The sequence below is a fragment of the Aquila chrysaetos genome, chromosome 10, assembly GCF_900496995.4.
Source record: "Aquila chrysaetos chrysaetos chromosome 10, bAquChr1.4, whole genome shotgun sequence".
NCBI lineage: Eukaryota > Metazoa > Chordata > Aves > Accipitriformes > Accipitridae > Aquila > Aquila chrysaetos.
Genome location: NC_044013.1, coordinates 11270329 through 11292759, shown reverse-complemented (window position 1 = coordinate 11292759; position 22431 = coordinate 11270329). Strand labels below are relative to the sequence as shown.

The following is a 22431-nucleotide window of genomic DNA, read 5'->3' as shown; positions in this document are numbered from 1 at the left end:
TGAGGCCATAGCCTCACATTGGAGGCAGGAGCTAACCCGTGTCGCATCACAGCTTGGTGATGAAATCTTTGGGGGCAAAGGAGATGTCTACTGTAGAAGCCTTAAGAGTGGAAAAGAGAGGCAGCAGTGCCTCAGTCCTTCTTAGTTGAAAAGCAGAGTGTGCTATAGCCTTAGCACTCTGTGCTGCTCCTTGGTCTGCCAAGAAACCAGCTGTAACAGTCTTCTGTGGCTTTAGCAGCATTGTTCCTAGTAGCCCATCAGCCTCTTCCCCATCCTCTAGTGGAGCAGAAGATGTATCCCACAGAAGATGGATCTGATCCCAGGGTGGACTCAGAGCCAGCCAGCACTAGATAGGGTTGTCTGATGGCCAGATTCATTCCGAGAAGGTTGTTGTGAGCCCTGCATGGGGAAAAGAGGTGTTTATCTGTAGCCTGTCTGAAGTATACTGAGCCTTGTCTTTCCGTAGCACCCAGGGTGAATGGTACAGTGAAGGGAGAGCGGCGCCGAGACCTGGGTGGCTACGAGAGCTCTTCCACACTTATGAGCAGTGAGCTGGAGACCACCAGCTTCTTCGATTCAGATGAAGATGACTCCACCAGCAGGTAGGCAAGCTTAGGTCCTGGAGGAATGCTGGCTTCCTGCTCCCTCTGAGCACAGAGAGATGCCTTTGCAGGGCACAGTAATCCTGGGCTCCAGGGTCCTTGCTCAGACCTGCCTCTGTCTCAAGTCTCGCCCATCAGCACCCTCTGCTATTGTCTTTCCCCCACGTACATGTTCTGCCCCTGCAATCATCTATTCCCTGTGCGATTTCTGTGGCTTGCTTGCTGCCAGAGCCACCACCCTGGAAGCAGAAGAGCTGACTCTCGCTTTTGCCTCTAGGTTTAGCAGTTCAACAGAGCAAAGCAGTGCTTCCCGTCTAATGAGGAGGCACAAGCGACGCCGGCGGAAACAGAAGGCTCCACGCATTGAGCGGGTACCCAGGGGTTGGGTGTCCTGGGGAGGGCAGTGCTGGGCAAGGCGGGCTGCCTGGTGGATCTCTCCACTCAGTGCTCCAGGGCGGATCAGGGATTTGGGTGTTTGCTGTGGGCACAGCTGGGGACAGGTGGTGTCCAAGTGCTCAGACTTCATAAGGTGCTGTAAACCTTTCTCGAGCCAATGTAGCCTCAAGAGCTGGGACCACAGACCTTGTCCTGGCTGTGGAGAGGTCATAAGGAGTGTGGCTGATGCCCTCTGGCTTTGCAAAACTCCAGCATAAGGCTGGAGTTGTGGGTGGTGGCTGTGGTCCCACAGGGAGTGGCAGGGAGCACAAGTGGAGGGGGCCTGGGGCTGGGAGTGTTACTGCGGCCCAGGAGGACATCTTATGTTTCACTTATGTTGCAGTCATCGTCCTTCAGCAGCATCACAGACTCCACCATGTCCCTGAACATCATCACAGTCACGCTGAACATGGGTGAGTGAGAGGTGTGCATGGAGCCTGCAGTCCTTCCAGAGTGAGATTGAGTGATGGAGAAGGAACTGGGGAGGGGGCAAAGAGAACACATCGGGGGGAGTGAGGAGATGGATTCTGTAGGAAAGTGGCTTGTCTTGAAGCCTCTCAAGAGTTACTCTGCATCCCAGGACATCTCTCTGGGACAGGGGAGCTAGCACATGGTTTGTCTGAGGTTAGGGCTGCTTGTGCCTGCTGCTTCATGGTGTCTTATTTCTTTCTCTTTCCATCCCTGCAGAGAAATACAACTTCCTGGGTATTTCTATTGTGGGACAGAGCAATGAGCGTGGGGATGGAGGCATTTACATTGGCTCTATCATGAAGGGCGGCGCTGTGGCAGCTGATGGCAGGATTGAGCCAGGAGACATGCTCTTGCAGGTACTTCACGCCCACATACCTCCATCTTTGGGCCTGGGAAAGCAGTAAGAAAAGACCCAGAAGCCTCCCTGCGCACTTTGGCAGGCTAAACCCAGGAAGCTGCGCTTGGAAGAGGGAAGCTGAGTCACTGCTGAGCTGAGTGGGGAGCTCAGCCTCTGGTCACATCTCTGGGACTCACCTCTTTGCGTTGTTTGCAGGTAAATGACATCAACTTTGAGAACATGAGCAACGATGATGCTGTGCGGGTGCTGAGGGAGATTGTGCACAAGCCGGGGTAAGTACTCAGGTTGTTCCTTACCTGCATGGGCAGCTGCACGGTGTGTGCTTGGGGGGTGTGAGTTGTTGTGTCTTCCAGCCACCTCTGCCAGTGGCTCTGCAGAAGCTCAGAACTTATGTTTTTGGTGTTGCTTTGACTCCTGGGTTTTCATGCCCAAAGCAAGAATTGCAGCCAGCAGCATGGTGGTGAATTGGGGTCTGTGCCCCTTTTTTGTGGGGATGCGATGTCATTAGGGTCATCAGCAACCCTCAGCAGGGTCACATCATTTTGTCCATGCCACTAAGGAAATCCACAGCTGGAGGGGGACAAGGGCACTTCACTGGCAGCTTCTCCCTGTCTCACAGGAGAGAGCCAGCATACAGCATCCTCCCATCACACAGGGGTTTGTGCCACTGAGCTCTTGTTCTAACTCTCACCTTTTTGTTGCAGGCCCATCACCCTGACGGTGGCCAAGTGCTGGGACCCCAGCCCCCGGGGCTGCTTCTCGTTACCCAGGAGTAAGTGGATAGCTGACCCACCCTTAACGCTGGTGCCCAGCTCATGTGAGAGCCCTGCCTTAAGCACTTACTTGGTTGTTGTCTTGTTCCTCCCCTGTGTGTGTGACCCCATGTGGCACTGAATTGGGGTTCAATGGGGTTTCAGCTCTCCTCTTAGGAGACTACTATTTCCTATTCCCAGGCCAAAATGCCCATAAGCCCAGCCCTCCTTCCCACATCACGCTGGGGACGCGTTTCACTGGGGCAGGGGGGTCACTTGCTCGGGGCGCCAGAGGAAAGAGAAACCCCTCCTTGAGCCATAGGGGGATCTCTCCCTCTGCACCTCTCCTGCTGACCCTCCCTCTCTTCTTTCTCTCCCAGTTGCTCCCCAGCGGATCTGGGCTGGGCCAGACTCTCCATGCTCCGATCCGGGTGAGTCCCGGCAGATGCTGGGGATGGAATGGGCTGCGCTGAGTCCCTGTCCCTCCCCAGAGGTTGATTTGATGAGGGGATAATTTCTTATAGCTACTGACTGACTCTTTCTTCAATGCAGGTGAGCCCATCCGGCCCATCGACCCGGCAGCCTGGGTGTCTCACACGGCAGCGATGACTGGCACCTACCCAGCGTACGGTATGAGTCCATCCATGAGCACAATCACTTCCACCAGCTCCTCCATCACCAGCTCCATCCCAGAGACCGAACGTAAGTCCTTGTGCCTCCGTGCTCCACCCGCTGCACGGCTTCCTCACCTTCACTGTGCTGTAATGGGAGCAATACATCTGCTTGGGGACAGCTGGGATGGGCAAGATCTGTCCTGCCAAGGGACTAGGAGGGAAGCAGCTCTCACCAGGCAGGTGCTTGGATCAATGGGAGTTCTGCCTGGGTCAATTAATACCACATTTTTCAGCCTTCTATATAAGGAGAGTAGAAGAGCCTGGGCGCAATCCAGGAGCTGTGGCAGGTGCAGAGGAGAAGGCTCAGAGCAGTCAGAGATTAGCGGCTGAGAGTGCCGGACCAGAGGGATTCAGCTTGCCCTGGAGCAATTGCCCTGCCAGACAGCAGATAGGGCAGGATGAAAGCAGCTGGGAGCAAAGAGCCTTGCAGTGGAGCAGGGTCCTGCTGAGCACAGGGCTCTTTTGGTTGCTTTCTGAAGGTTTTGGGTGATTCTAGTATACAGAGCCGTGAAGCAAGGGTCTGGAGAGCTCAGATGGGGCAAAAAGCCAGGAGTTTGTTGTGAGTTTGTGAGGAGCAGAGAATTCTCTTGCTGGGCTGTGTGGGCTCAGTTGGCAGCTTTTGGATCTCAGCTGCTTGGGATTGGCTGGAAGGAAGGAGACTCTGGCTGGAAAGAAGGAGACTCTGGCTGGAAAGAAGGAGACTCTAGCCTGGGGTTTGCACAAGAGGAAATGGCTGATGTGTTGAAGGATAACGTCAGAAGGCTGGAAGGGGGGTTACACAGCATGCGCCCCAAGGCTGACTGTGATGTATTGTTCCCTGGCCCATTGCTCCTGTATGTGATGCTTCCATGTGGCCCTGTTGTCTTTTCTGTCCTCTCTCATCTCTGCCTCCCTTCATCCACACCACAGGCCTCGATGACTTTCACCTGTCCATCCACAGCGACATGGCCACCATTGTCAAAGCCATGGCCTCACCAGAGTCAGGCCTGGAGGTGCGTGACCGCATGTGGCTGAAGATCACCATCCCCAATGCCTTCATTGGTAAGAGACTGTGCTGTCTGCAGCAGAGGCAGGGACTGGGGAATGGGTGGCCTGTTTTCCAAGCAGATGCCCAAGGGAACATCTCTGTCACTGTAAGCTAACTGTTCCAGGCCAGAGTCACAAATTGAACCTTTGGCTGTGCAGTCCCTTTTCACCTTTTGGCCCATTTCGTCTTGGCTCCAGTGTGGCCCACTGCCTCAAGGGCCACTGTCTCACTCTCTCTTGCTGTATTTAACACTGACGTTTGGTGGCAGGTTCGGATGTGGTGGATTGGCTCTATCACCATGTGGAGGGTTTTACAGACCGTCGTGAATCCCGCAAATATGCTAGCAATCTGCTGAAGGCTGGCTACATCCGACATACCGTGAACAAGATTACCTTCTCGGAGCAGTGCTATTACATCTTCGGGGACCTCTGTGGAAGTATGGCACTTGGCATGGGTGGGAGGGTGAGAATGGAGTGGTAGAGGTCCTGCAGAGCACTGCTGACACTGTGGGGACAGCGCTACAGCTATTGCCATCAGGCTGGGCCCCTTGTTCTACAGACCCTTTTAGAGAGTGATGAAGAATATCCCAGCTCCCTTGTCATGCTGCTGGGGTGGTGACATTGGAAGCAGTGTTGACAATGTCACTTACTATAATCTTTTCTCCTAGGCAGCCATAGTCGATTCTTAGTCTTTACTGACTTTGTCTCCAGGCTCTGAACTTCCAGTGCTCGCAAGGGGGTGGTGCTCAGACAACTGGGTTCTGCTCAAATAAGAGGGATGGGAAGTAATTGGCAGGGTGAGCTGTAGCTCTGAGGTGGTCCTTTCCCACCAAGCTCGTCTCTGTATTAGAGTGGCAGCTCGGACTTGCACAGCCTGGCTGTTGTCCAGCCAGGAAGCACAAATGGTTGCATTGAGTAGCAGGGAGAGTGCCAACTTCTTGTGTCTCCTTGTGTACCCCATCCTTGTCCATCAGCAAGGGTAGACAGGGAGCTGCTTCATCACACGTGGTTGTCTTTCTGCTTGGATTAACCCCTCTTCTCTGCTTTCTTGCAGACATGGCTAATCTTTCTCTTCATGATCATGATGGCTCCAGTGGTGCCTCCGACCAGGACACTTTGGCTCCACTCCCCCACCCAGGAGCTGCACCCTGGCCTATGGCTTTCCCGTATCAGTATCCGCCGCCTCACCCATACAACCCCCACCCCGGCTTCCCTGACCCAGGCTACAGCTATGGAGGGGGCAGTGCAGGCAGCCAGCACAGTGAAGGTGAGTAAAAAGGACTAAAATATGCCTGCAGGTGGGCAATTGCCCTATTCAGTATGGGGAAGCAGCAGGAAAAGGCTGCTTAGGCAGGGCCCTATGTGTGGGGGGAGCCAGGGCAAAAGCCATCTCAGAAGGGTTGTGGGACTCAGAATTGAAAGGAGACTGAGAGCGGGGACTGCGCTGGTGGACGGCTGCTCTGCAGCATGCTGCAGTCCTCTCTTGCCTAGAGGAGCATCCTTTCTTCCTGGCTTGTCTGAGCTGTCACCTAACCTTGCCTCATGCACTTTACAGGGAGCCGGAGCAGCGGTTCCAATCGCAGCGGCAGCGAGAGGAGGAAGGAGAGAGAGAAGACCGGGGAGTCCAAGTCAGGCGGCAGCGGGAGTGAGTCGGATCACACCACAAGGAGCAGCATGCGGCGTGAGCGCGCGGCCAGCGAGCGCTCGGTGCCGGCCAGCCAGCACAGCCAGCGTAGCCAGCACTCTCTGGCTCACAGCATCCGCAGCCACCACAGCCAGCAGTCGTATGGGCCACCCGGCCTCCCCCCTCTCTTCAGCCCCCCCATGTTGCTGATGCCTCCACCGCCTTCAGCCATGGGGCCCCCCGGGGCACCGCCGGGCCGTGACCTGGCCTCTGTGCCCCCCGAACTGACAGCCAGTAGACAGTCCTTCCGAATGGCCATGGGCAACCCCAGTGAGTTCTTTGTGGATGTAATGTGAAGCGCCCGTCCCGTGTCTGTCTGCTGCCCCTCCTTCCCCTCCATCCCCGTCGTTTGTCTCCTAGGACCAGCCCTGGCTTCACCCCTTGTTTTTTGGGTTTTGTTTTTTTGGTGGTTTTTTGTTTTTTGGTTTTTTTTTTTTTTTTTTGGTCTTGATAATGAAAAGAAAAAAGGGAAAAAAAAAATAAATGGAACTAAACCTTGATTCTAATCCCTCCTCGAGCGGGGTGGACGGGCCTGGCAGGCCTCTCCTGGGTGCTGCCAGCCCATCCCGCCACCAGACTTGTGTATTGCCGATGGTAATTCCCTCCTGCCGTCCTCTCTAACCCCATTAATCCGCACCCGTCCCAGCGCCCTGTGCTGCTTGCCCGTGTGTCGCTGCTGCCTCGGTCCTTCCACCCTAAACATCTCTTCTTTCTTTTCACCCTTTTGTGTTTCTTCTATCAAGCAGCAAAGAATTACGGGGTGTTTGACTTTCTCTGAGCCTGCCGCCTGTGGGGGGGAGAGCTGGAGCGTGGCGTGGCCCGACAGGAGGACACGGAGCTCCAAGGGCGCTGGGCACACGTGGCGCTGAAGATGGCTTCTTTCCTCCCCCTTGCGGAAGACACCCTGCCCTTCCCGCAGCCCTGAGAGGGGAGCAGGGACCAGCCTTATATATGCGTTTTAGATCCCGTTGTAGTTGCCTTTTGGCTAATGCATGAATGTTCCAGGGCTTCAGTGCCTCCAGGGAGTGGAGAGATGCTGCCACTTCCCTCTTGCCTCCCTCCTCTTGCCCACACATTGGGCCAGGTCTGAGCCTGGCACTGCCCCATGGCAGGACTCTCCTTCACCTTGCCTGGGCTGCGAGTCTCAGGGCTGGGGCTGTACCTCTCCATTCAGCCTGGAGTGGTGGTGGGTGCCTGCACGCAGCCTTGCGCGACTCAGGGCCCTGCACCTCCCCTTGGGTCCTCAGGGGGGATTTAAGGGCAGAGTTCTGCTCCCTCTGTCCTGCGCTTTGCCCTCCTGCCTGCAACACACTGCTGCCTGTCCCGTTTGTAGGGGCTGTCCCATGCCTGGGACTGGCGGTGGCAGCTGCAGCCTTCTCGCTCCTGCTGTCGTGCTGCTGCTCAGCAAGGTGACATCTTCAAGGGCCTGGACAGAGTTAGGAGGCGAGGGAGGGGCACAACTGGTTCGCTTTCACACTTTGGGGAAGTATGGCGATCCCCTGCATTTGCCCTATGAAGGGCTGGAGTCTACCTCCCCCTTGGCCCAGTGCCTCAAGTGCTGCTGGCCTGGCTGTTGGGAGGGATGAGGCTCTGGGATGGAGCTGGGACAGCCCTGCTCCTTCCGGGCTGTGAACAGTACCTGGCAGCAACATAAGCTCTCCGGGGAGGGAGGCTGCAGCCTGAACCATGGCCTCTGGGCTCAGCGCCTGCAGATGCGTCAGGACAGTTGAGTCCGTTTGCTCCAGCGCTCCCTGCCCTTTTTCCTTCCTCTTCTGGGTACTCAGAGATGTGCCTCGGGCTGGGGGCAGCCCCCTTCCCCATGCCCATGGCCACGCATGGTACAGTACAGACAGGCTCAACCCTGCTCCCGTTGGTGCTGGCACCCCGGTGCCCTCTTCTGCTGCACCGTGGCTTTCTCTGCAAGCGTTGCCTCCTTTTGTCTTTCTCGTGTTTGCGGTTTTTATATGCTGGAGATGAAATGTATCTTGTCCTCTGGGGTCTGTGTTGCCCCTGCAACCCCTCTACTAGCTCTCGTGTGCCATCAGTTCATCTCCCTGTGACCCCCTAAAGCCTCTCCTTCCCCTCTGCCCGCCGGGGTCAGCCTGCCCAGTGCCCGCTCTCTGCCATCCTGTCCCCCAATCTCGGCACCAGCAAGCTGCTGCCTGTCCCGTCCGTCCCCCCCCCCTCCTGATGCCACCCAGCAGCCTCCCCGGCCACTGCTCATGCCCTTGCTCTACCCTACCCTGCCCTCTGGGTTTTATAAAAACAAAACCAATCTCCTTGTTTTTATTTATAAACATAGTTTTATTGGACTCCTGCCTTGTGTTGTTTTGGTGGTTGTTGGTTTGGTTTTTTTTTTCCCCCCCCCAGCCTCTTCTTTTCTGTCCTCCTGCCTTCCGCTCTGCAGCGAGATCCCAGCGGGACGAGGGCACCCTGTCTCCGAGCCTGTTTGCCGACGAGGGCACCCTGTCCCCGAGCCTGTTTGCCGACTGCCTCTCCCCGGGCTGCCGGGAGCTGCTGCGGCCTGAACCCGGGCCGGGCCTCCCGCTGCCGCCGCTCTCCTCTCGGCGGCGGGGCCCGCCCCCGGGCGCTCGGTGCTCCCTGGGTCTCCCGTTTCCAGCGGGTGCGCTGGGAGGGGGGAGAATCGGGGGCAGGTCTGACAGCGGGCGCTGGCCCGGCGCTTGCTGCAGCTTGCCGCCCCCGGCAGCGGGGGTGCCTGTGCGTGGGGCCAGCGCCGTGGGCGGTGCTGGGGCCGCGGGAGCCAGCAGCCCCGTGGAGGGGCACGGTGGCTCCGGGCATCTACCGGGGGGGAAAAGCAGCCTCCCTGCCCGGGCGCACCCGTGTGCCCTACAGGCGGTCTCCACGCGGACCGGGGAGGAAGGGGAGGCCCCACGCCCGGAGCCCCGGCGCTGCCGCTCGCCCCTCGCCGTGGACGCGGCGGCCACGCCGTCTCCCTTCCGCGGACTACAACTCCAAGGGCGCACCGCGCCGCAGGACTACAGCTCCCGGCAGGCTCCGCGCGGGACTGGCCTTCCCGCCCCCGCCGAGGGGTGCCGCCGGCGCCGAGCCCCGCCTCCCCACGCTCGCGCATGCGCGGCGGCGGCGGGGCGCGGGCGGGGCATGCGCGGCGGCGGCTCTGCAGTGATAGGGGGGGCGCGGAGGGAAGGGGGGGCGGCGGTCGCCATCTTGGGCGCTGGGCAGTGAGCGGCGGCGGGCAGCGGCAGGTGAGGTGCCCCGGGCCGTCCTTCCGCTCCCCGGCAGGGCTTGCGGCCCGCTTCCCTTCTCTGGGCGGTTTCCTGTGGCGGGGCTCGCTGCGTCGACCGCGCCCGGGCGGTGGCTGAGCCGCCGTGGGTGGCGGCTCCCTCGGCGCTCGCCGGGGGTTGGGGGTCCGCGGGCCTACCCCGCGGGGCGCAGCGCGGCCCTGACAGGCTCGGGGAGGGGGAGGGGGGCTCTCATGCGGGGCGAGGTCCCCCGCCGGCTGCCCTTGAGGAGGGGCGCGGGAATGCCCTCCGGAGCTGGGCTGCCCCTTGCGGAGCCGTGTGGGAGGGAAGCGGGGCTGCCCCGGGAGGGCTTTTTCTCAGCCCCCTGTGAGGGAGTGCTGGGCGACCCCAGCCCTGCCGAGGCTGGCTTATCCGTTCGCACGTTGCTTGGGGTTGAGGGGTTTTATTAATTGCGTCTGTGAATTAGCTCTGTCTGGAATACTTGGGGTGGCATCCCTGCGGTGCTGAACCGGGTGAGGGTGGGGACAGAGTCAAGCTCTGTGTGGCACAGGATGCCTAGGGAAGGCCTGCACAGATGTGCTAGGGCAGCTTGAGCAAAGGTCTTGCAGTCGGATCGGGCAGGAGCTTCCCCTAAAATTATTTGCCTGTACTACGGATACGAACGTGAATTAGCTAGGTCATGGCTTGCACACTCTAGCTTCCTCCCTGGAAAACCTGCTGAGGCAGACCGTAGCGCTGCTGATGCTAAACTGTGCTTGTTCTGAGGCTTAAAACAGGCTTTTATCCAACGGCTCTTCTAGATGTGTTTCCACTTCCATGCTTCTCTGGGCTAGGTTTTTGGATTCAGTAAAGCTGCAGGAAATGCAGCCTGTGTTTATCGTTTGGTGCAGTTGACTTCTCTCCCCACTAGGAAATGACTTGCTTTTGATCTAGGCTTCTCCCCATAAGCAGTGTGATTCTATGATCTGTTTTCTGCTTGCCTTAGTATGACAAAGCTGCTATCAAGTTTTAGCCTCGGGCTGCCAAAATCTGAGCCTGGAACTTTCCCAGATAGGTGAGTCTGGATGGCTTCTGCAGCTCAGAAGTCTAGGTATTACAGATTTCTAACTGCATATAGGCTCATGTGGTGTCTTGTTGGGCAACATTTGCTTGAATGCTATCAGAGCTGTAGCTACTGGTTTTTTTTCCCTGTAGTAAAAGCTGTACTTGTCCCTGTGAATTTTGCTTGCAGGGACAATCTGTGATCTGATGAGATGCTGCCAAACTGCCGGCTTCCATATTTTCCCTGTCAGAAGCGAGGCATCATTTCTCTTCTGTAGAAAGTGCCATATTACTGACATCTAGTGACAAAGATACCAGGCATTCCTTGGACTGCAAACTGGCCATTTTTTCTTCCAGGGAAAGCATTTGAGATATCCTTAGAGGGTATTATGGCTGGCTTCCTCCTCCTGAGAGTGCACAGTTCTGGCCTTTGAAGAGTTGAGTCTTGAGGTAGTGAAGGGTTACATACATCTTGAGTTCTTTGAAGCATAGATGACTGGAAATGCACTCCGGTTTGATAGTGTCTCATTTTTTGGAGGGAATGAGAACAATCACTAAACAAAATGGGCTTTGTAAAGAAACTTCCTGTGACCCTAGTTAAACTTTTCTTGTCTCATCGCTGCATCAAGAAATAATAAAGCCAAGACTGTCTTCTGCAGCATAACACCTTGCACTGGTTTACTAAGCTTACACTACTAAATGCCATTAGAGTATTTAAAGGCTGTTCTTAGAGTTAACTGGAGGATGGACAGAAGTACAGCCTGGGCTGCCAAAATATAATTGGTCTGTATGGCAGAGTCAGCTTCTTTCCTTTAGTGAATGACCTAAAGAGTCAAAAGTTACTAGCAAGCCGTATATTATTTTGATCTCAGCAGGAGTTTGGCAGCTCAACTAAAAGCTTGCAGACTGAGGCACAGAATGTGAAGTGCAGTTATCTGCTCCGCAGTAATAGTAGAAAGAGAAAAACCGGCAAGTCAGGGCACCTAGGCCATTACTGGTCTGCAGAATACAAGCTCTTGCTCAAACTGCAGTCCGTGTCTCTAACCCCTTCTGTTAGAAGATGAATAGAATGCAAGTCACTGTTCAGGTTTCTAGCTCAAGAGCGAAAGCAAGTAGAAGTTGCTTCAGACTGACTTTAAAACTGCCTTAGAAGAACTGGTACAAATGGAAGAAGGCGTTTGGACTGTTCAGGTAAGGTTGGACTCAAAATAAGGTGGAGAGGTGTGTTAAATGCTGTTCCTGTGATGTTTTACCAGACTAAGGGAGCTTCTCGTGTTTCCCTGTGTCAGTGCTTATCTCCTTTTACTCTTTAGACTGGCTGTGTGCATTATGGCACGCAGAAGTAGACTGTAGGAGGAGAGTCTGGTAAGAGTTGAATGTGCTCCTCTTCCTGCCCACTGGTTATGGGGATTTATGGGATTGGGTTTAAAATAGGAATGGTTTCTCTGAAACTGATGGGTTTATCTCAGTAGCTCTTTAGCTCACGGTATGCCTCTTAATTAAATTATGCAGCCTGTCTTTTCTAGGATGAAGTGATTGCAGCTACTCTTGTTTAAAACCAAGTGCAGCCTGTGGCCTCCTGGAAAGTGGCTAATGCAGCCCTCTAAGCAAAGCTTAGATGCTTGGATTAGCTGGTGGGGTGATGACATCGTTGTGAGCCTTAAGCCTTTCGGTTTGATAATGGCTAGTGCTAACCTGAAAGGACTGGTTTTCTGAATAACTCCAGTTTGCCAGAGCAGCCTGACTAATCCCCCTCCTGCTTCAACTGTTGTCACTTTTCCAAGATCATACTGATTTCTGGAATGCAGAAACTGTTACAGTTGGTGATTTACCCTCAGCCCTCTGGGTGAGAGCTGCAATACCTCTCCTGGTTTCTTCCTGGATGAGAACTCCAGCAGCTAATGTACCTTGAACTGCTTAGTTAGATAAGCTCATTAATGCACAGAAGTCTTACTTACTGTTAAGTCAGAACCCAAACTTTCTTTTAATAGACTACTAAATGGGTTGGTTGCTTTACACCAGCTTATTAACTGACTTGTGATGGCTGTTTCCTAGATGTGCTGTGTAGATTAGAGAAATAAGCGTTCTTGTTTTCATTCAAACTAAGTGATGTCTGTGCTGTGGGAAACTTCTAGCCCCTTAATGGGAGTGACAAAGGCCAGAGTAGCTGGGTCTTGGGCTCACTACTGATCATCTTGTGTTTATTCATACCCTGTACTTGATGGCACAGGAAACTCGATGAAGCTAACAGCTTGTCTCACAGTGGAGCTGGGCCAAAATGGCTTTGCAGATGAGCAGGAGTCCCCTCAGCTCTGCTGGTGAAGCCTCAGTGGCTTGCTCTGTCTGTGGCTGAGTTGAAGGTAACTGGCAGATCATGTCACGTGCTTATTTTCATTATTTGTAGTGCTAGACTTTTCTGGAGAGGTATCTGTAGTGAGAATAGTACCTGCACAGCTGGCTTAGTGAAATACAGCTGATCCCAGAGGTGTGTTCTAAAATGAATGGACAAACGCACTTAGCGCTATCGGGATGCTACCAGTGCTCGCCAAATCCAGAGGCTGTTGGTACTTGGGTGGTAATGTGAAACTGTAGTTATATTGTTAGGGGCAGCCTAAGAACTCCTGTCCCTGCTGTCAGGCTGCTCCTGAGCAGTTATTCTTGAGCTGCCATGTTACCACTGCACCTCTGAAGAGAGAACATTGAGGATTTGCTAGTGGACCTGCCATGATAGCAGCCAGGCCTGGCTCAAGAGTTCAGCGGCTTCTGCCTGCACTGAACTTAGAGAAACTGGTGAGGGAGGATACAGACAACTGCATTTGCTCTCTCCTGAGGCAAAAATACCAATGTACATCCGAAGTTTATGGTGGCTCCAGCGCCGTTAGGCTGTAGGCACGTTGCTAGTGACATGTTTCTTCCATACAGTACCTCATTCTTTTAGAGCAAGAACAAGCATCTCTTGCCTGGATGCAAAGCTGCAGTTACTGCAGCCATGTTGCCTCATACCACTGCAGAAAACTGAGTAACAATTCACTGTTTTTCCTAATCAATTAATTTGAGCAGATCAGCTTTTTTTGTTTTGTTTTCATTTGTGCAAATACAGTTACAAAAGGCAAACAACTGTGTTCCAAAGTTTGTGGTGTAGGTTGAAGCTAACACTGTTCCTGCTGGTGCAGGGAAGGATTAATGGTCTACATGGTGTCACCTGAAAGACTTCTTGTTATGGGACAAATGTATTGGAGAAAATTACTTGTTTGAATGTCTGTATATCTGTGACTTAAGCTAGAATTCAGCTTTGTCTTTCATACCCTAATGAACAGATGGCTGTGGTACTACAGTGGTGTCTTGTTACTGGTGGGATGCTATGGCTTCTCAAGTAGAGAGACCGTGGGAGTCTAATGCACTGGACAAAGGCTGGAGAATTAGTACTGTTCACTGTGATGTTTCTCGAAGAGCTGCTGCAGATACAAACAAACTGCTGCAGAGGGAACAAACTACTCTTGTTAGTCCATTCCTTATGTCTGCCTTGCATAGCCCAAGAAAGATCTGTGCTCTATGTTCATTTTTCTGCAGCTATTCTAGGTCAGAATCCACAAAGAGGCAATGGAAGTGGAAGGCAGGGCTCTTACATACTGCAGGAGGGACCTGCTGAATCTACACTTGCTAAATCCAGGTTTAGTGTATCATCTCATTAGGTAGCTCCCAGTTCAGCCACTTGTTGCATGCCAGAATATGTGAAGCTACTGACAACCCAGCAACAGGATCCTGCTGCCCAAGCCTGTGCTCCTGACTGCACCCATACATTCCAAGTGTGTGGCACAATGTAGGCCTGAAAGGGCAAAGTCTGATGGCTTTTGGAGAACCACCTGTCTTTAGGTCAGAGCTAGTAAAATAGAGCATTCTCCCATCTGTGATAGAATCAGTGGACAAAAGCAGGTTTTGAGATACTGTGCTTAATTGCATCTTTATCTTTCTCTGGACTCCCTGCAGCTAACCTGCTGCAGACTGGCTTCTGGGACTTCACCTAATGTGTCATGATGGTTTGAGAGAGGGATACCGTCTAATGCACATCCACTGCACAGCATGAGCAGTGACATGTTTTGAGATTAGTATGCTTGATTCTTTTTGAGGTGCACGTTACCATGTCAGTCACTGTAGGTCCAGCTAATCCTGCTGCTTTTCAGTTATGTAACTACTGAAATGCATTCAGATTCACATCCCAGCGTTGCGTTTTTATGCATGTTCTCTTTTGTAGCTGGCTGTCTTAATGTTGTAACTTTGCCACAGTTGTTATGAAGGTGTATCTTAATGCTCTCATTTTCACTTGAGTGAAAAGGTGTTCTGGAAAGGCATTTCCATGTACCCTTAACTCCTAGTGTTTTTATAAGCATGTATAAGTATGTGGTCTGTCTATGATGCTCTTCATGATCCTTTTCCTTTCTATTTATGGGTTGAAATAGAAGTCTATGGGAATGTGAGGACTTGGCAACAGAGTAGGAAGCATACTGGCCTTAGGTATTTGTAGGAGCAGTATTCAGGTGTTAGATCTCATTCCTACCCCAGTAGCTAGCTGCTTGAAGAATGCAGTGTATTGGGAGAGGACTGTTATTCCTAAATTAAAGTGATTAGTCATCAACTGGTGTGAATTCAATATACATGTGGATCTTCTCTGTACCTTAACTAGAATAAATCCATCCATACTATAACTGGAAAACAGGGCTGTAGCTAGCAGTGTGGAGTGGGTCGCCATATGTTCAAGCTAGTGAAACAGAAGGAGCAGAACTGCAAAGCTCCGAAAATGCAGTTGATGGGCCATTAACCCGAAGGCTTCAGCTAGAGTCATGTTGGTTTTCAGGCACTTAGTGATAAACAGCTGAAGAAGCGATGGGCTTTGCTCTGTGTCTTGCAATGAGCTATTAGCCTGAGGAAACTCAAAAACAGTGTAGGGCGAGCTCCCTAGAAAAGGCTGACTGTGGAGAGGAGCAGAATGAGTCATTGAAAGCTGATTGAGCAATGCTGGGAAACTTTGAGTCATGTCGCTTATGCACAGCGAGCAGATGAACCCATCTCCTGTGGTGGATTTCTTACTCTGGGGCCTTCCGATTCCAGCAGTTGTGAGTCACTGAATGTCAGTCTCAAATTAATCTGAGCCCTGTTCCCTGCAGTTCTTAACCATTGCAAGCACTAGGATCTTTCATTTTCAAAGCTGATCTGGAAAGAAAACTATTATTTGAAAACAAGTGGAAGATCATACCTGTACCACTAAAAACCTGTGGAAGATCCGAACTGTACTACTGAAAACCTCATTCTAGTTGCAGTGTAACCTTGACATAGTTGAAACGACCGTCTGTGAAACTTGTACCGAAACACAAATGAGGATCAAAACAAAGCAGGCTTATTTTCACTGCAGCCACTTCAAGGAGAGGCATTGTCATCTTAAAGAGCCATTCTTCTTGCTAAGCTTTAAGCAACTTTCTTTTGCATGCTGCCCTTTGTATAGCTTTCCTCTCATCTGTTCATCTATCTCTGGGCTAGTCATTCTACCTCTTGAGTTTCCAGCTGTGTGGACATGTTCCCATTAGCTGATGGAAGTAACTCTGTAGTGGGGAGGGAGTGCAGTCACTCTGATCTTGTGTCTGGGAGGGGTGTAATGCAAGGCTTGAGAGGAAGACTGGAATGTTGCCAGCATTCCCTGAACTTCCGTTGTGGGCAAACTTGGTGAAGGCTGGCTGAGAGAACGGCACTGCACCAAACCGAACTTGCCGTAAGGTGTGTTGATGCTGTTGTGCTGTATGTGCTTGTGATGCTTGGAACTCTTCAAGATGCTGGACTCCAGAAGTCAAGCGGAGCAAGGAAGGTCTGCTTATAATTGTGTTAAATACCTTGTGCACTTGAGACCTCTCTGGTCCCTGATGTCATTAGATGGGAGTGCAGCAAGAGGTTTATACTGCATGTGTCCTTCAAGTACTGTAGAGACCTAATGGATAGCTAGTACAGTTGGGTTAGTCATCTAAAATTGTTTCCTTGTATTCACTGTCTTTAGCTCATGTCACTTTGCTTGGTACCTGGAAACACTTTACCAATTGTCTGACACAAATTGAGTTAGGTAAATTGCACTTAAATGTGAATTCAGGTTTAATCTGTGGAGCTGTACATTTTTTCAGGCTTGAGAAGAATGATAACTGGTATGGAGGCAAGCTGCTACTACATGTGAAATAATGCTAGTGCATATCTCTCAGGTATATTTATGCTGGTAGGCTGCCATTATAAAACAAACTGGCAGAATGGTCCTGATCCTGTGGCTAAATCTGTAGTAAGTGAAACTACCACCTTGGGTATTAACCAGGGGTTCACATAGCACAGAGCCTGTCCCTTTCTGACTTTGAGCAAGTTGTTCAATATCGAGTTCCATTACCAGTGCAGCATGGAAAGTCTCTCTGCATGCTCCTATTTTGTAGCAAATGAGGATTTGCAATAAGAGCAGTTGTGGTCAGTAGTCATGGCAGGTGTTGTGTGTGTAGATAGAAGGGTATTCAGAGTAGTAAGGGTAAAGTAGGTAAAAAATGGCATAGAGGTGCAGTGATGGGACTACAAAATGGCACACTAAATTCAAGGTACAAAAATGTACAATGGTGCATATAGCAGATAGGTGGATTAGGGAGCAAAGGCAATTCTAGCTTAACCCGTAATGTGGTTAATCACTGAATTCAGTCTTCAAGGTGTGATCTTGGAGTTATGACAGATGATGAAGTGAGCTTCTTGCTGAGCAGTGGTTTAAAAATGTAAGTCAAATATTGAGACCCCCTAGGAAAAGGTCAAAGCAGGATATGTGTGATTGTCATATTGTCTATATCATGGTTTGCTTACATCTTGAGTAACTTGTACAGTTTTGTGCTCATTTCCAGAAGGAAAACTATTAGAGGAGGGCACTGAGAAAGACCAAAGCATAAAGTAATTTCCTTGTGAAGAGCAACTGAGTAAGGTGGGAACATCACATTCTGGGAAAGGGGCAATGAAGGCAGTGGAGAAGATCTGCAAAATCCTGAGTGGCCTGGAGATAAGAGTATGGAGGCTAGTTCTTAATTAGTTCTTCCTGCACTTGAACTGGAGGCCATTAAACAAAGCTGGGGGAAGGAAGAAAAAGCAGGCTTGAAACAAAAAGGAGGGTGTCTTATACAGTGGTTAAAGTCTACAGTTTTATTTTTGCCATGGGATGCTGCTGATGCAGAGATTTGATAGGAAACTGGGCAAATACTTTAGAGATCCATTGAGAGTTCTAAAATAAACAAGCCATTGCAGGGGGATCTCCTAGGGAGTGTTTTCTTGACCTGTCCTTACTGTTATCTGACTGTCTGTTCGTTGCCAATGTTGGAGACAAGACACTGAGCTAACAGATCTGCCGTATGAACTAATGTGGCTCTTAAATGTGCAAATGAAGCTGGTTAGCTTAGGAGCTAACTGTGCGTGGAAAGTTTGAAGCCTGAACTCAGCTCCTAGTATATTTGTGTAAGGAAGAAGCCCAGCATTTCTTTGCATTGACAAAGAATTTTTTAAAGACTAAAAGCACCTGAATCATGCTGTATCTGCTCTCATCTAAAATGTTTTTACTAACATGTAAGATAAGCAAGAAATTGACTCTGCTGCCTAGTACTGTGATGCAATTAAAAACACTGATATTTTTGCCTGTAACTTAAGTGAAGCTATTACAGAATATGTTCTAACCTAACATATGATAAAGCATAGCCTCATTATCTCAATCAACATTTAAAGGTTGTAGATCTTCCTAAGAGAAGGCTTTTCATTTCCAGCACAAAGCTTGATCAGCAGTCTTCTACATGTTTTATAGTAATGTAGTAAATATTCAAATCAAGGCTCTTTCGGAAAGCGATTGGCTTGTCATGCTAGCAAGAGGCTGTGCGTGATCCTGTTGCTCATCAAAGCAGATGTTTCCTTTATGCTAAAAATAGTGAAACAAATAACTTAAGCAGCATTAAAACCCAAGAGGGAGATTATTTTTTTTAAGACTAGGATGTGCTTTCTAGGAATCTTCTGGAAAGGGTTTGTAGGATTCATATGATCCAGCTTTGACCAGTTGCATAAGCTTCCAGGAAACTATTCTATACAATGTAAGTCTTAAAGAGGATGCAGGAACTCTTCTTCACCTTTGGTAGCAATAGTCCACATCCGAACGTGGAAGCCAGTGCTGTAGCAGTGTGAAAAGACATCCTTGTCTCTTACCTGGAATGAAAAAATACTAATTAGGAAAGCATTTTCTAGAGCAGGCAACAAGTTGCTTTCATAATGCTTCTTTTTTTGTTGTTTTTCATCATTTGGCCTGTGTGAACGACCTTTCAAATGTTTGCTGAATTACAGTTTCAGCATCTGCCAGACTTGTTGGGCAACTGTATTCAAACAAATATTCTCCATGTTTTTGGTTCTAGCCCTGCATGTTACCTTTCAGTGGCCTCCTGCATGCCTGTTAGGGCTGTGTGTGTTTCATGTAAGTAGTTGTGAGTCTGTGGTACAGCCACTTCCTTAGATTTGAGAACGTGGTATTGTTCTGTTGACCAACAGGATTATCTCTGTCTTCTGGCGTGGGGATGCTGGCCTTACTGCCAGCTACACTGTGTAGCCTTGGTCCCCCTACATGGGACAGTGAGCACCTACAGAAGGCTTTTCCCACTCTAACTACATGGGAATCTCAGACTGTGTGCTGCCTCTGTCATAATAGGTTTGGTTACAGAGTCTTATCCTGGAAGTAAATGAAATACTTGTATCCTGAAGTTATGAAGTGTCACTAATGGGAATGGAAAAATAACATATTTGAAAAATCTTCTGTGCTAGATGGAGTCTTAGACATCAAAAAATGTTGATGACAGTGCCACATGAAGCCACTGACAAGTGTCAGGAGGCAGCCTGTTAATAGCCAGAGACACTCAACCAGCAGAATGTGGGAGTAAAAGCCAGGAAGCTCACTATGGAGCTTTTGGAAAACTGTTTGTCTGTCGATTTCTTGCTGTTTTGACTTAACAACTGACTTTTTGATTCTTTTTTTCTTTTTCCTTTCAATGAGCAGAAGCAGCCATCTAGTAGCTGAAGACCCACAGCAGAGAAGTATGTGTAATGTTACCCTCTGAGGACTCATTAGGTGTAGCTAAAAATGTTGGTGTAAAGGATTATGAAATTTAAAAGGTTTTTTTGTCTTTCTGAAATTAAAGGTAGTGGCTACACTATAAATCTTGTTTTAGCACAGAAGTCAACATCTGCAGTAGATCCTTCAAATGGCAGCTACTTGAGTTTCTTGAACATAACTTGTAGAGGATAAGTTACTCTTAATACTCTGGGCTTCTACCCTGGAAGTCCTTTTGTCTCTCTGATGTGTATATTGCTTCTGTATTCTTTTTTTTCCTGACCTTTGAGATGCTCTGAGGCTAGGTCATTTTAACTTCATTTTTGCTGTGTTCCTGAGCAAACACATATCAGTTCACTGTCAGCATCTGTCTCTAGGCTAGCCTCTCCCTATCCTTTCCACCCACCCCAGACAAGTGGGTGTAGGCTAACCCACCCTAACAGCAGTGTGAAGATGGTTGGTTATCTGATGCTCTGCAGTGCAAAAACTGAGAAATACCTATGTAATCATCCCAAGACTTAGTGACAATGCTTGCCCTATCACATTTGTAGCACTATTCTCTGGACTAAGCCAACCAAGCAGTTGCTAGAGTGGGTATTATGACTTGGACCTAAGTGCATAGGAGTGTATATGACTACAGGAATGGGATCTGGTGAAGTAGCTGTGTATTTAAAAAAAAAAGAAGTCTTCTGCATCAGTAATGTCTACAGCTTTGTAGCTTTCTTCAAAATAATCTTCCTTTGAAGAAAGACAAGATTAGCTGTTTAAGAGGGTAACTCCTGAGGCACTAGCCCCTGATTAAAGTGGATCATGGTTGAGATCTCCCACTCCAATGGCACCTTGTGGCCAAACTGCTCTCATTTTGGAGTCTGAAGTGTTACTCAGTACTGCTGCTGATGCAGAGGGATCAGGAAAGGCTGTAATATTGCTATACAAAAACTGTGTAAAAGCGGTAATAAACCAAGGTGTACTTGCTGCTGAGAACCCCCTGCCATACAGTGATGGGCTTGGTGATATCTCAAACAGTTGTGTGAACTGTGTGCAAAAAGACTAAGTATGAATTGCATCTGATTTGTATCTCGGTCATTGGGGAGATAGACACTTTATAGTAGAAATAAAGGGTCTTTGGTTTGCTTGTAGTTCCAGGCCTGTGTTTTTTCTTGCATTCAGGGGATAGGCCAGGTACTACTAATACTTGAGGCTTGATCCATCACTGCTGATGAATTGAATGAGAAGTAAGTCTGCATCTATTTCAGTGCTAATTTTAAGCTTCAGTCCTGGCTACAAATTGCAGCCATGTTCAGAGCTTCATGTCCATGACATGGACCTGTTGGAGTGAGTCCAGAGGAGGGCCACGAAATGATCAAGAGGCTGGAGCACCTGTCCTATGAAGACAGGCTGAGAAAGTTGGGATTGTTCAGCCTGGAGAAGAGAAGGCTCCAGGGAGACCTTATTGTGGCCTTCCAGTACCTAAAGGGAGCTTATAAGAAAGCCAGAGAGGGACTTTTTACAAGGGCTTGTAGCGATAGGACAGGAGGTAATGGCTTTAAACTGAAAGAGGGTAGATTTAGATTAGATATAAGGAAGAATTTCTTCACTGTGAGGGTGGTCAGGCACTGGAACAGGTTGCCCAGAGTGGTTGTGGATACCCCATCTCTGGAGGTGTTCAAGGCCAGGTTGGATGGGGCTTTGAGCAGCCTGGTCTAGTGGAAGGTGTCCCTGCCCATGGCAGGGGGCTTGGAACTAGATGATCTTTAAGGTCCTTTCCAACTCAAACCATTCTATGTTTCTCTGTGTTATAGCATGCGTCATAGCTGTATGTACTCATCTAGACCTAAGTTCTTGAGCTGCTTTAGACAAGCTCAGGAAGTAACTCAGCTGGGCCTCTGCCAGAATTCCTGCCGTGACTCCTTAGGTCCGGAACAAGGCAGTTGGTTCCTGGTGGGCTTCCTCACTGAGTCCTTGTTACAGTGTGCCCCTGAGGGGCAGTTCTGCAGCAAACATGAGGGAATGCTGATCTGGAGAGACTGGCATGTAGTTAAGGCTTAGGTCTGTTGTGGTACATACAGTCTACACTGTGCATTGGGAACACGCACTTTTCCATATAAAATCCCAGCAGATCAAAAAGTATAATCAGTAACTGCAGCAATAAGGCTGCTTCCCTCCTCTCCAAAGTAAAACACTGTTTCTGATTGTCCTTTATAAGTAAGGAGCTCTGCACTCTCCTCTCCAGGATGTAAGCATGAGGCAGGCAGTCGCTTCCAGCATCTGAGCTGCCTCTGAGCCTCTACCTGCCCTACTGGGCCTCAGCCATGTGCTAGCCTGACCAGATGTAACAAGATAAATTATGTGAAGTAGCCCACATCATCAGACTTTCAGGAATATCTCTGAGCATGCCCTCCACTTGTCCCTCCCTGCAATCTGCTAGAGTTCATTACTCCTGTGTCATCAAGATGTGTGCTATCAGGTCCTCCCCACTGCAAGTATTGTAAGAATTGTCTTCTGGTTGAGGATATGTGTGACAAAAGGTGTCTGTGCCCTGGCTAGTAACCAGCAGGTGTCAAAGTCTGTGTCTGCTGTACTGCTTGTTGCCATGCAGCCTACTGATACGTGCTCTCTCTTGCTTCAGGTCTTAAGCAACATGGGAAGAGAAGACTAAAGTTCCATCATGATCGGAGGCTTATTCATCTATAATCACAAAGGAGAGGTTTTAATCTCTCGAGTCTACCGGGATGACATTGGGTAAGTGCTTCTGTTGCATCCCTGGTCTTTGCATTTCTGTCTCATTTTGGTGCGGACAACAACCCAAAGCTGCTTTGTTCTGCATTAGCTGTGCATGCATGTAAGACTGCAACTCAACTTGCTGCTCTAGGCTTAGTTCAGAAAAAAATAGTCTTTTAAGCCCTGGTCACCTACAGATGGTAGGAAAGGATGGCCTGCAGGCAAACCTGGGACTTTCTTTTGGATGATAGAGATCTGGCTGTTACTCCAAATGCTTCAGTGACATGGACTGCCACTGTGGGAGTCTACCAGCCTCACT

The 22431-nt window shown here is 50.1% G+C and overlaps 2 protein-coding genes across 17 annotated transcripts in view; both read left to right on the top strand.

Moving 5' to 3' along the window:
• DVL3 (dishevelled segment polarity protein 3) overlaps positions 1 to 8314 on the top strand; it is a 33655-nt gene extending 25341 nt beyond the window's left edge. For 2 of the 7 annotated variants that reach the window (XM_030028768.2, XM_030028777.2), the window contains 13 exons: positions 467 to 602; positions 880 to 973; positions 1381 to 1450; positions 1725 to 1864; positions 2062 to 2138; positions 2571 to 2683; positions 2999 to 3049; positions 3171 to 3320; positions 4202 to 4333; positions 4588 to 4755; positions 5373 to 5585; positions 5874 to 6272; positions 6749 to 8314. In XM_030028768.2, coding sequence (XP_029884628.1) covers positions 467 to 602; positions 880 to 973; positions 1381 to 1450; positions 1725 to 1864; positions 2062 to 2138; positions 2571 to 2683; positions 2999 to 3049; positions 3171 to 3320; positions 4202 to 4333; positions 4588 to 4755; positions 5373 to 5585; positions 5874 to 6272; positions 6749 to 6780 — 1775 coding nt within the window. In that variant the 3' untranslated portion in view covers positions 6781 to 8314. Of the gene's footprint in view, positions 1 to 466; positions 603 to 879; positions 974 to 1380; positions 1451 to 1724; positions 1865 to 2061; positions 2139 to 2570; positions 2684 to 2998; positions 3050 to 3170; positions 3321 to 4201; positions 4334 to 4587; positions 4756 to 5372; positions 5586 to 5873 lie in introns of all 7 variants that reach the window. The other 5 variants (XM_030028769.2, XM_030028770.2, XM_030028772.2 and 2 more) reach the window with 5 other exon arrangements.
• Positions 8315 to 9109: 795 nt separating this feature from the next.
• Positions 9110 to 22431, top strand: part of AP2M1 (adaptor related protein complex 2 subunit mu 1) — a 31117-nt gene continuing 17795 nt past the window's right edge. For 8 of the 10 annotated variants that reach the window (XM_030027822.2, XM_030027819.2, XM_030027820.2 and 5 more), the window contains exons 1-2: positions 9110 to 9226; positions 22021 to 22133. In XM_030027822.2, the coding sequence (XP_029883682.1) occupies positions 22060 to 22133 (74 nt within the window). In that variant the 5' untranslated portion in view covers positions 9110 to 9226; positions 22021 to 22059. Of the gene's footprint in view, positions 9227 to 10208; positions 10278 to 19350; positions 19376 to 22020; positions 22134 to 22431 lie in introns of those variants that run through there. The other 2 variants (XM_030027812.2, XM_030027813.2) reach the window with 2 other exon arrangements.